The sequence below is a fragment of the Falco cherrug genome, chromosome 19 (genome assembly GCF_023634085.1).
Source record: "Falco cherrug isolate bFalChe1 chromosome 19, bFalChe1.pri, whole genome shotgun sequence".
Lineage (NCBI taxonomy): Eukaryota > Metazoa > Chordata > Aves > Falconiformes > Falconidae > Falco > Falco cherrug.
In genome coordinates, this window is record NC_073715.1 from 2,782,661 (window position 1) to 2,795,327 (window position 12,667).

Below are 12,667 nucleotides of genomic sequence, written 5' to 3' on the forward strand. Positions count from 1 at the left end.
TCCCGTCAGGCCTGGGTGTCCTTCGGTGAGCAGCATCCCCTGGTCCGTGTTCCCTGGAGCCTACGCTGAGGCCGTGCACCCTGTCAGCCTGGAAAATGAAGCGTCCGCTCTTTGTGGAATGAGTGAGCACGAGCCTGCATCAAAGGCTCCCATTATTCTCCTTTTCTGCTGCCTGAAACAAGGCCTTTGGCCAGCTGGTCCCACCTGCCTCTGGGCAGTGCGCGAGCGCTGGGCGCTGGTGCCAGGCTGCTCCCGTGTCTGCCTGTTGCACGTTAAAAGCGCTGTTCTGGAAGCAGAGCGCCATTAATTACAGCCCTAGTGAGACAGGCTATCGCTTCTGATGAGGATCTCCTGAGGGCTGCTTTAATGGCGCTGTCAGATGTGTCTGCATTCCTATGTGGAGCAATTACGTACCCCGTGTAATTTGCCCACTGGTTGAGGCGTTCTTCCACAAGATACGATACTCATTCACGTTCCGTGGCGCTTGGTGTTTTCTTCCTGCTTTAGTTTGGCAGCTGGTGGCAGCCAGGGTGCTGGTGGTCTCAGGAGGGGACCCTTCTTCCAAAATTCTTCTCTGCAGCACCTCAGGCCCTTTAGGAGAGATCTCTGCTCTTCCCAGGGGTGTTTTGTGGCAGTTTTGTCCAGTTTGTATGTAATAAAGCCGCACCGGTGCCAGGCCCTTTGTGGTGTCGGTGCCTGCTGTGGGGCTTTGGTATTCCTTGACCAGACTGGTGGGGAGGGTACGTAGCTACTGGCCAGGCACTGTTTTGCTCTGCTGAGTTGCCCCGAGTCCTAAAGGTTCCGATTTCCCACAGGTGGGCTGACGTCCCCCCGTGGAGATGCCAACCTGCGAGGCGACGGGCACGTCTTGACCTTGCAGGTGCTGCATCAGCAGGGGCGCAGATGGCGTTTGCCCAGGCACCCATTTCCAGCCTGGTGTGTTCCTTCGCTGTTCAGGAGATGCCGGCAGCTCCTCCAGTCTCTTCTGCCGTCAGCACTGTTGGAGCCCCCTGCCTCCTCTTGTGAGCCCTGTATCCCAGTTTGCAGCCCTCAGGGCTCCAGAAGCCTCTTTTGGGTAGAGGCGCCTCTGGGCTGGCTTGCTGAGCGGAGCCCAGGGAACCCGTGATGCCTTCAGCTCACCCCCCGACAGACGTGCCTTCTCTCGGGGTCTGGATTTCAGAGGTGCCTTTGGTGCCCTCTCTACGTTTACACGTTGTTGTCTCCAGGAGCCTGCTGGTGGGGACGCTGATCTAGATGGGCTTCCCATCCCTCGTGCGGAATTTGCAGCCGCTGCACATTTGTGTGGCAGCCACCTGGGCACGGGGGATGGCTGCAATGAGCTTGTTTCTCGGCCGGGGCATGGGGGCCTCCAGAGCCTGAAGAAGTCCACTGGAGATCACCAGAGCGCCAGGATCAGATACAGGAGGCTGTGTTTAGGGAAAAGACCTGCACGCACCAGCAGATTTTTCCTCTAGATTGGTGGTTAGCAAGGCGGAAAGAAGCCGCAGCACTGGTCTGGCACCTCCCAAACGCCGAGGAGCGATGGCTCCTCCCTTGGCAGCTGCTTTCTCCCCCCACCCTTTTGCCTTGTATATAAGGCCCCCTCGGAGCAGCCTCGGCACAGCACATCCCACTCCGGCGAGGCAGACAGCGAGCCGCACCTCCAGTCCCAGCACCTCTGCTCCAGGAGAGTGAACCAGAAGGCCGTCAGCATGGGTAAGAGATGCTCTGCAGCCTCCCGCAGCCCACAGCAGCTCCGAGCCTTGTGGCTCCATCCTGGACCGGGCTGCAGCCACTGCCTGGGGGCTGCGGACATCCCCCCTTGGACCCGAGTCCCCGCTGGGGACTGGCAGGTCTGTTCCGCTGCAGGGAGGAGAGGGGTGGCACTGGAGTGTGGCACCTTGTCCGGCTGGGGCCGAAGGTTCTCTCTGTTCTGGGACGGCCCTGGTGGCGCTTCAGGGAGGATTCCTCTCCTGGGTCGGGGGGTCGTCAGTGCCATAAGCGGAGCAGGGGCCGGTCACAGAGGTCCCCGTTGAGAGCTGGGGTGGGAGAAGGTCCCTTGCGTGGGACAGAGGCTTCCGAGTAGGCACCGTCTGGGACGTGGACGTTTCTCATTTTATTCTTCTCCCCAACCCAGACAGATGCAGAGCTCAGTGCTACGAGTACCCCACCTGCCCGGAGGCTGTGAAAGGCAAGTCCTCTCGAGCGTGTCGTGCAGCGGGTGGTGTTTGGGAGAGAGCTCCCTGTTAGTGGAGACCCCCGTGAACGTGTGCCGAGTCCCCTCCCCCAAAGGGGCAGGACGGTACCTCCGTGGAGATCTTCTCCGCTGTGGTTGTTCTCGTGCCTCTGGGTCGGTAACGGAGCCAGGGTTGGGCAGTTGTCAGTGCACAAGGAGGAAGGGATGGAATAGCTGCAGGTCGTTGCGTTCAGCTGCCTGTAGGAAGGTCTTGGCATCCAGAAAAGTGAGTTCAGTCTTCTCTGAGGGTCTGCTGAAGCTTTTCTTTTCCCGCCTGGCTGGTTCACGGCGTGCTTTAACACAAGCTTTCCTTCTACGCAGCTCCTAGAGAGGAGGTTGCCTACGTGACCTGCACCTACAGGGAAACCTGCGTGGAGCAGCCTGACTTCCTGGCCACCATTGACCTCAACCCCAGATCTCCCTGTTACTGCCAGGTACCCGTGTCCCTGCAGCGCTTGCCTGGGATGGTGCCCAGCTGCTGGCTCTGTGCTTCATGGTGCCTCGGCATTCGGGACCTTTCCTCCTTTTTGCTTGGGACTCCAGGTTGCTTGATAGCCACCCTGGGATGCCAGGCGTCTCTCTATGCCTGGCACCTTCTTGTCTTGGGCATTTTTCTCTCCTGTCCACCGTTCCCTCCTGCTGCCTGGTCATGCCCTGCCAAGACCCATCTGGGAAACCCCTGGTGAGTTCTGTCACAACAGGTCTCTCTCTTGCTTCTCCGCGGTTGTACGTGTGAGAGAGGGCTGTTGTCTGCCTGCAAACTCACCTTCCTGCTGTCTTTGCGCTGTCCTGTGTGTGCCTGGCTGCGGTTGAGTCGTCTCCGGCTCGGTGTCCTGGGGACAGGTCGGCTCTGACTCACTTCCCAACTCACTTCCCGAGAGTCTTGGTGCTGCTAGTGAGCTCCTGAGCACGTGCTCTGGATCAGCCTGTGGGTGGCTGCTCGGCATGGGGAACGGTCTCCTCTCAGCGGCACGCCGTGCCCTAACGCGGAGCAGCGGCCAGTGCACGGAGCAGTGTTCTCGTCCCGGAGCTCTGCAGGCAGTGCCAGGCGCGCAGGTGGAGGCTGCCAAGCCAGAAGCATCTGCCAGCGTGAGGGTCCCCGTTTCTCCCTGCCTCCCTGTGCGAACCCTAACTCTGCCTTGGCTGCCTAGGTGATCCACCGCCTGCCCATGCCCAACCTCAAAGACGAGCTGCATTCCTCGGGGTGGAGCGCTGGCTGCGCCTGCTTTGACACTGCCACACCGAGGAGGAACAAGCTGATTCTTCCCTGTTTGATTTCCTCCCGCATTTACGTGGTGGATGTGGGTTCCCAGTGCCGGGCTCCCAAGCTGTGTAAGGTATGCCTCAGGTGACGCAAGGACAAGTTTCTGGGAAGGAGTTGGGAACTGGTGCTTCTGGGATAATACACAGGGAAGAAGGGTTCTGTCTTCATTTCCTCTTCCACCCCGGTTTTAGGGAGCTGGGTCACGTTTTCCGCTCGGCTCTCTCCTTTCCAGACCAAGGAAGGCTCTGCTCATCCTTGCGTCCCTCTCTCTCCGCCTGTTGCGTTCAGAGAGCCTAATCGTGGGCAGTCACGCCCCGCACCACACCTGCCGCCCCAGCAGTGCGGTGGACAGACAGGCTGTGATGGGTTCGGTGTTGCTGCATTCTCCTCTGCGCAGAGGGGCAGCTCAGGGGCTTCTGTGCTCCTCTGCAAGGAGGAGCAGCCCCTGGCAAGTGGGAGTCCTTGGAACGAAAGCTCCCGCAAGCATCGGAGGTTTGCAGGAGTCTCTGGTGGCCAAAGGCTCTGCCAGGGAGCGTGAAATGAGCCGAGCAGTCGCCGGCTGAGGTGTGTGTGTCTGTGTGACCTTTTCTCAGATGATTGAGCCGGTGGATGTCTTCTGGAAGTGCAACAAGGGATACCTCAGCGTAGTGCACAGCCTGCCTAATGGTGACATCCTGATTGCCAACATGGGAGACCCAGCTGGCAACGGGAAAGGTACTTTGCCCGGCGATGACTCCACAAGGAAACGGGCTGCTTTGGAAGCGGAGTACGCGATTGATCGTGCGTCCCCTTTTTGCGCCCCAGGTGGATTCATTGTGCTGGATGGAGAGACCTTTGAGCTGAAGGGGAACTGGGAGAATGAGTGTGAAGCCCCCCCGACTGGATACGACTTCTGGTACCAGCCGCGCCACAACGTTCTCATCAGCTCTGCCGGACTGGTCCCAAAACGCGCGGGACGTGGGTTTAATCCTGACGACTTGAAGAAAGGTGAGGGAATGCGGAGGCAAGTGCTGAGCCAGAGCTCAGCGGTGTGGTGGGAGGGTGCCGGGGCCGTCAGCGCGAGAGCCGGAGCTGGAGAGGGGGGACAGGCAGACGTCCCCACGAACGGCCCGTCCTAGAGGCACGGCTGCAGGACGTGCAGCGCCTGTCCTTACCCCAGGCTGGTCCCTGCCCTCTCCCGCTGCTCCCTCAAGCGCGGCGGCTTCTCTGCAGGCTCTGGCTGGTCACTGCCGGGGCTGTCCCCGAGTGCGAGCATTTGGGGAGGGATTAGTCTCCACAGGTGGCCCCTCATCTTCTGACGTGGTCTTCCTTTTCCGCAGGGGTCTTTGGGCGCCGCCTGAACGTGTGGAACTTGTCCTGCCGCACCCTCACCCAGTGCTTCGACCTGGGGGAGGACTCTCTGCCCCTGAGCGTGAAGTTCCTCCACAACCCCGATGCTGCCGAGGGATACGTCAGCTGTGCCCTGAGCGGCATTGTCTACCGCTTCTACAAGTGCGAGGCAAGTGTTCTGCCAGCAGCCGGGGAGACCCGGCCGTGGGGAGCTTCAGGGCGACTGGGAAAGGCACCGAAGAAACGCGGGGTGGCGGGGAGAAAGGAGGAGGCGTGTGGAGAGGGCAGCGTGCGGAGCCAGCTCCGGACCCTTAGGCTGGGGGATTCATCTGAGCGAGGAGGCTCAGCCTTGCTGCTGCTGTTGGCCGGTGCCGCCCCAGCCGTGCCTGCTCGCCGTAGCTGGGCGCAGCGGCAGCTTTCCTCCGGCAGCTTTGCTGGCTGCGCAGGCGTGCGAGTGCCGGGCAGCGCTCTCGCCTGAGCAGCCCGGATCGCTCACGGTGCGGTGCCCATGTTCCTTGTGCAGAGAGACAACTGGGCCGTAGAGGAGGTGATTCGGATACCGGCCAAGGACGTGACAGGATGGATTATGCCCAAGATGCCAGGTCTGTGTGCCCCGAGGGGTGTTTATATTTTCCCTCCCAGAGCGCTGTGTCGTGCAGCCCGGCAGAGACCCCTCACTGACCCGCGGCGCCGTGCCGCGCAAAGATGGCAGAAGGCTTGTCGGAGGGGGCAGGGGCTGCGCGCACCCCGAGGAGGCACCGCTGCCCCAGCTGCAGCCTGCGCACTCGGGCGGCTCTCGTGCGCCATAGGCACGACGTCCAGGGGTGGCAGGGAGAGGCGCGTTCTCTGTGGGCGCTGCCTTCTCTGGAGCTTTTTGTTTGTGTGCCCTAGCCTTCACGGTGGACCTCGTCATCTCGACGGATGACAAGTACCTGTACCTCAGCAACTGGCTGCACGGAGACATCCGCCAGTATGAGCTCTCCAAGACCTGCAAGCCCAGGCTGGTGGGGCAGGTAAGGCGGGAGCGGAAGGGCTGGCACCGCTGGGTTCCTTAGGAGGGTCTGGCGGTGGCCGCGTGACAAGGCCACGTGTCTCCCCCTGCCTCGCTTCCAGGTGTTTGTGGGAGGCAGCATCCTCAGAGGGGGACCCGTCACCGTGTGCAGAGACGAAGAGCTGAAGTGCCAGCCGGACCCCTTGGTGGTCAAGGTGAGCTCCGTGGCCTCTTTGCCCTCTGGTGTCCTTTGCGCTTGGGCTCTGCTCGGCAAATTCCCTGCCCGCGGGCTCTGGGGCAGGTCTCCGCTGCAGCGGCCCGTGTGCCCGCAGCTGCTGGCCGCTTGCCTGCGCTGGCAGGGGAGGCAGCCGCTCTGCTCCGCTGCGCTCCGCTCCCTGCTCCGGCTTGTGCTTGGCTGCTGCGGGAAAAGCCAGTAACGCCAGGGCTGTCTGTTGTGCCTGCAGTGCAAGAGAGTGTACGGCGGCCCCAGTAAAATGCAGCTCAGCGTGGACGGCAAGAGGCTGTACGTCACCAACTCCTTCTACAGCACGTGGGACAAGCAGTTCTACCCGAACTTGGTCAGGTGAGAAGCGCTGGGCAGGCGCGAGGCCTCTTTTGCACGGCCCCTGCGTTCCAAAGGGGAAAGGCGCCTCACTGGGAGGGCTCTGAGGACACCTCTGTGACTGCAGGGGACGGGGCCTCCTAACGTGGTCCCCGCAGCTTCCTCGGGCGGGATCTCACGTGCGCCTGACCCCGGCGCCCCTGGCCGAGCGTGGTGCAGCAGCCGCCTGCGTGGAGCCGCAGTGCCCGGCCTGTGCTCGGGAGAGCCCGGGAGCGCTCCAGCCGGGAAGGCGGAGAGGATCCGCCCGTGGAGCCCCGGCAGCCAGGCCAGGCCGCTCTGGCAGCGCCTCCCCAGGTGTCCCCCCCAGAGGTTTTGGTCTGGCAGAGCGGGTGATGGTCTCTCTCCAGCGCAGAGCCAAGCTCCAGCCCGCCTGCCACGTCATTCCCGGCGGTACGCCCGCGTCCATCGAGCATTCAGGGAAAAGATGTGAGCGCGGGCGTGTGGCCCCGCTGGAAGGGAGCCTCCGCGCCCTCCTCTCTGCGGAAGAGCAGATGTGAAGGGGCCGGCCTCCTCCTCCATACGGAACGGGGAGGTGTGGGCAGGAGCCCCGGAACAGGGCCCTGGCTTGCTTGCCTGTGACCGCTGCGCTCTTGTTCCCTCGCAGGGAAGGCTCCGTCATGCTGCAGATTGACGTGGACACTGAGAAGGGCGGCCTGTGCGTGAACAAGAACTTCCTGGTGGATTTTGGGAAGGAACTCAACGGGCCTTGCCTTGCCCATGACATCCGCTTCGCTTCCGGAGACTCCACCTCCGATATCTTGGCCTAGGCGCCCTGCGACAGGCTCCCTCCTCCTCTCTCTTCTGTGGTGCAGCCGTCAGGGAGCAGCGTAGGATCGTTGGGTTCGGGGGTCCCCACGCCTTGCTGGAGTCTGGGTTTCTGCTGACAGGAGCTGCGGGAGCTCCGCGTCACCGCGCGGGGCTGGGTCAGGCAGAGCAGTGCACGGAGGCACAGGGCACGTGGTCAGCGCTGTTCCCAGTGCCGAGCGGTCCCCGGGCCCGAGGCGCGGAGCAGAGCCGGGGCAGCTGCTGCGGTACGGAGCTGTGCAGCGTGCGGTGCCTCAGAAGGAGGGGAAGCACCCACTTTGTCGGCGTTACTGTTCTTCAGCCAGGTCGTTCCTGGACACTCTTCCCGCGGCACGAGAGCCTCCTGGCTGGCTTCTCGGTGCTGGGGCCGCTCCGCGTCATCCCTCCAGGGCTGTCACGCGCTTGGGTTTGGAAAGAAGTGCCTGCTTCCTGACACCGGTTTGCTCCTGTCTTCTGCTTTAAACATGAATAAAATTGTCCTTCACATCAGCTACATCTTCATGCGTCTTGTTTCACCAAAGCCTTTCCAATTTATTTCAGGGGAAAATGCCAGCAGTAGTTAATGATAAGATCAGGGTTTTGAAGATCCCTGAGACAGGGCACTGGTTTTGCAAGAGTGCCAGTTCGTCTTCCTGGAAGTCTCCAGTCGTGGCCGTCTTTGCTTGTTCTTCTCTCGTGTTCATTCTTGCAGGGACATGTTTCATAGGGCAACTTGCCAACCATTTGTTTTTCTGCCACAAATGAACATCCCTTGTCAAAGTAACGTAGTGTTGTGATCGCCCAAGCCAACCGTTTGGTTTTAGTAGGGCTTGCTTTACCACGCATGAAGGTCTGAAAGAATACTTTTAGTAGCCACTCCAGTGAAATCCCTTGTGTTAAGTGGCTGGCACACTGCTGGAGAGAAGATTGCTTTCAGCTTGCTCAGTTCACACGGACAGCAGAGTCGTAACTCAGTTGAGAAAGGAAAGTTAGTGTTTTCACCCAAAGGACCTACAAAGTGACCTCAGTCCTTAAAAGTTCTTATTTGGCTGTTCTCTTTCACTGTTGTTTCACAAAAGCAAGATGTAGTTACCGGAGCTGTAAATCATCCTCCTGTTTATCGTGTGCTGCGTGAGAAGCCAAATCGCAGTCACACGGTGTAAGCCCGTGTGCTACACGGGACAGCGACCGCCGTCCTCCAAGACCTGCTGCACACCCACGTGGCTTCACATGAACCCCACTCACCTTGAGCATCTTCACAAGGGTGCACTTTGCAGCCAAAGCCATAATTGGCTTGGAGTTTGCAAAAATTAGAATGTAAAGAGGATCCTTCTAGCTGTTAGCCTGTTATGTGTTTACCTTGGAAGAATACAAACTCATTTACTTCCTTCACGGTTCTCTTGGGCAAACACGTTGCTACGCCTGTTGTGCACCCTGGGGTGCTGCTGTTCAGCATCACGATCGCTTGAGCGTGGTACCGCGGTCTGGCCCCCAGCGTGCCTCGATGGAGGGTCTCCTCGGGGGCGTCCCTGCTGGTGAGGTGGATTTGGAAGGTGCCTGCTCTCGCCGCCCCGCAGACCCTCCACAGCAGGTGTCTCGGCAGAGGTGCTGCCGCCTCTCCACGGGTGGGAGGGCGACCCCGGCCCGCAGGCACCCATCCCTGGCGCTCCCACCGCCCGCCCTGACTTGCAGGTGGCCGCGCAGCGAGGCGAGGGCTCGGCCGGGGCTCGGGGCTGCATGGGGCCGTGAAGGTCAAGGGGCAGCGCTGCAGCGGTGACCCAGACCCTCGACCCACTGCCAGGCCCTGCTCTGCCCCCGCCGTGTCTCTGCCACTAGCAGCCAGCTCGTCCACCCCCCGAAGGGCTGTCCCGGGTCCTTGGGGCCCGATAGCCGCGTTCCAGGGAGCGGGGGCCATTCCACGTGCTTGCGCGTGAGTTATCCCGGGAACGTGGGATGCGGTGTGGCTGCGGCGGCCGCATGCACCTGGTGTGGGGAGGCGGTGAGTTGGGGTGGCTGGCCTTGGCTGCTCCGACTGTTCTCTCCAGCAGTTCTTGGGAGGACGTGCTTCTCCCTGGCACCAGCACCCTCAAGCCCTTTGCAGCTTCCAAGAGGTCGCAGAAGTGCTTTGTGCTGGGGCACCAGCTCAGAGGGAGGGTGGCACGTGATGAGGAGCTGAGAGCATCCTTAGGCTGCGCTGCTCATTAATGCACCCAGTTAAGACGAGACTTGTAGCTACAGGACTGGGAACCGGCGTCCTGACAAAACCTGTTGGCGGTGCAGCCGTTACGAGTGCTCCGTTCTGCCCACTCCGTTCTGCCCCAGGTCTTCTTTTCAGATGAGCCTTCAGTTTTCCCTCTCCTTCTGGATAGCAACAGAGGCAAGAATTAATCCCAGCCTATATTAACTCTTAGCAGCAGAAGACCCCCACATTTGATCTCCTCCCCTCTAGGCTGCAACAGATGGATACTGCGATCTCCTAACCCTCCTGCGTGCTTTTTGCTGTGCTTTTGCAGCATTTGCTCATTTCAGCGTTTGGAAGCTGGGCTCAATATGTGGAAGTTGTGCTGAGCATGAACGTGACCTTTCTTTGCCTTAAGGGAGTTGCCGGGGAGATAAGGATGCAAACGTAACTTTCTGGTTGTTTCTTAAAGTATTTTGCATAGGAATCATGGCTATTGCAGAGAGTGGAAAAGGGTATCGATTAGGTTGTTTCACCATAGATAAAAACACTCTGTTCTGCGATAGAAGAGCAAACCACTGACACATATTCTGCCTTCACGTTCCTAGTAGGATGAATAGAGACTGACCAGAAACTCATCCAGGGGAGCGTAAATGAGTCCTCGGAGCGTAACCTGAAATGTTTAGTTAAACTGCTCTGCTCAGCATTTGTATTCCCAGTCTGCATTTCCTTCTCCATCAGTGGAGGAAAGTCAACCGTTCTGGGTTTTATTTCATTTGTGTAAGCCTGGGGTCGGATCTGCAGTGCTCGCAGGGACCTTTCAGGGAAGGTGCTAATGCCTGTCTTTAGGCAGAGGCCTGGGAGAGGAGAAAGAGCAGGTCCTGCTCGTCCGTCCTCCCCAGCTGCGTGGGGCTGCCACTCCTCCTGCACTCCTCTTGTGCCAGATGGAGCGATTGTGCGGCTGCGGGAGAAGGAGCTGATCCGGCAGAAAACCGCGCTGCCAGACAAGTGACTCACCTGCACACTCAGGGCCCTTTGGTGGCCGCCTGAAGCCACTTGTCATTCCACGGTGTCTGAAATGACAACCTAAGGACGTGGCTTTTGGATGGGTTTGTGCAGTCGTAGCTGTGGGCTGTGCTGGGGAGGGGGCTGGCGCTGCTGCCGTGCTTGTGGCCAGACCTTCCTGCCCCCTCCCCAGTGAGTCCCACAGCAGCAGCAACCGCCGCGTTTGGAGGGGAAGGGGTGGCCGGCCCCGCGGTGGGGCGAAGGCGGAGAGGCGCCTCGAGGGAGAAGCGCTGACGTTGCCTCCAGCCAACCTTGCAGGCAGCACGTGGACGTGTGTTGTGATGCAACGTGAGTCGGGAAGCGAACGCCTTCCCTGGGGAAGGCGGGGAAGGTTGGAGAGTGCTCCTGTCGTCGGGGGAGTTCTTGCCTGGGCATCCAGAGCAGACTTGGTGTTCTTGGTGTGGCAGGGTCTTCTCCTGACGCGTTTGTGTGCTGTGCCAGCCTGCGCCAGATTGCGCCACCTGGTCTTGCCCATTATCAAAATTACAGCGTGTTCTTCCCTATCAGGGTTGGGAGAGACGGTCGGGAGGAGGGGAGCAGTTGCCGCCTCCGTGTGGGCTGTCCAGCGAAGCCCCTGATTGCTCCTCCATGTCACGGCTTCCCATCCGTGCCTGCCACAGGGAGCTGTTCCTGGGCCGAGAGCAGACCGCACCGACTGCGTTCGCTGCTAACCATCGCTTGCTTGCTCGTCGGTGTTGCTGAGCCTGCTCTTATCCTTCCTACTATCAGTTTTAATGAGAAAACTCTACACCCCGCAGCTTGGTTTTGCGAGGGATGCCAAAGACGTCACCGAGGAAAGCCAAATAGGATGACCAGTGCACTTTGTTAATGAGCGGAAGACTAATGAAGTTTTTAATTAGCAGGTGTGCAGGGGTGAGAAGAAGGTGCAGTGAGACATGCACATCGTGACAGCAGAAGCATTGCGCTAAAGGCACCAGCTGCGCGCTTGAAGTTGCCCCTGATGGAGCAGGAGCTTCTTGTGCTTTGCTGGCCCGGGTCGTGCTTCCCACCAGCCGGGCAGACCAGGGCGGCAGCACCTCGGGGACGCTGCCTGAACCTCTCTGTTGGGTTTGGTTGGAGAAGGATGGGCAGCTGTGCCCAGCTCAGAGCAGTGGTGAGCAGAGAGGAGGGAGACGCCGTGTGGAGCTGCTCCGAGCTGTGGAGCTGCTCCCGGACCGAGGGCTTGCTGCCATGGTGTTAGGCAAACGCCAGGCAGCCCCTCATTCCTGCAGGATCCCTGCTGGCCGCTCAGCCTCCAGCTCAGCTCAGGCTAGTGCGCGCTGTGTTCTGCTCTGCCTTTGGCCTGCCTCAGCTGCTGGACTTACAGGTCTCGTTGCTGGACCAGAGCTGCCGCTGCATCCTCCCGTCAGGCCTGGGTGTCCTTCTGTGAGCAGCATCCCCTGGTCCGTGTTCCCTGGAGCCTACGCTGAGGCCGTGCACCCTGTCAGCCTGGAAAATGAAGCGTCCGCTCTTTGTGGAATGAGTGAGCACCAGCCTGCATCAAAGGCTCCCATTATTCTCCTTTTCTGCTGCCTGAAACAAGGCCTTTGGCCAGCTGGTCCCACCTGCCTCTGGGCAGTGCGCGAGCGCTGGGCGCTGGTGCCAGGCTGCTCCCGTGTCTGCCTGTTGCACGTTAAAAGCGCTGTTCTGGAAGCAGAGCGCCATTAATTACAGCCCTAGTGAGACAGGCTATCTCTTCTGATGAGGATCTCCTGAGGGCTGCTTTAATGGCGCTGTCAGATGTGTCTGCATTCCTATGTGGAGCAATTACGTACCCCGTGTAATTTGCCCACTGGTTGAGGCGTTCTTCCACAAGATACGATACTCATTCACGTTCCGTGGCGCTTGGTGTTTTCTTCCTGCTTTAGTTTGGCAGCTGGTGGCAGCCAGGGTGCTGGTGGTCTCAGGAGGGGACCCTTCTTCCAAAATTCTTCTCTGCAGCACCTCAGGCCCTTTAGGAGAGATCTCTGCTCTTCCCAGGGGTGTTTTGTGGCAGTTTTGTCCAGTTTGTATGTAATACAGCCGCACCGGTGCCAGGCCCTTTGTGGTGTCGGTGCCTGCTGTGGGGCTTTGGTATTCCTTGACCAGACTGGTGGGGAGGGTACGTAGCTACTGGCCAGGCACTGTTTTGCTCTGCTGAGTTGCCCCGAGTCCTAAAGGTTCCGATTTCCCACAGGTGGGCTGACGTCCCCCCGTGG

The 12,667-nt window shown here is 59.9% G+C and overlaps 1 protein-coding gene across 1 annotated transcript; it reads left to right on the forward strand.

The window, feature by feature from the left end:
* The first annotated feature begins 1,508 nt into the window (after positions 1 to 1,508).
* On the forward strand, positions 1,509 to 7,720 carry LOC129734220 (methanethiol oxidase-like). Its single transcript, XM_055696758.1, has 12 exons — positions 1,509 to 1,716; positions 2,138 to 2,191; positions 2,558 to 2,670; positions 3,388 to 3,573; positions 4,094 to 4,214; positions 4,305 to 4,487; positions 4,820 to 5,002; positions 5,357 to 5,431; positions 5,721 to 5,842; positions 5,943 to 6,035; positions 6,285 to 6,403; positions 7,047 to 7,720. Exons 1-12 carry the CDS (start codon positions 1,713 to 1,715, stop codon positions 7,207 to 7,209), a joined length of 1,416 nt encoding a protein of 471 aa, XP_055552733.1. The 5' UTR covers positions 1,509 to 1,712; the 3' UTR covers positions 7,210 to 7,720.
* The last annotated feature ends 4,947 nt before the right edge of the window (positions 7,721 to 12,667 follow it).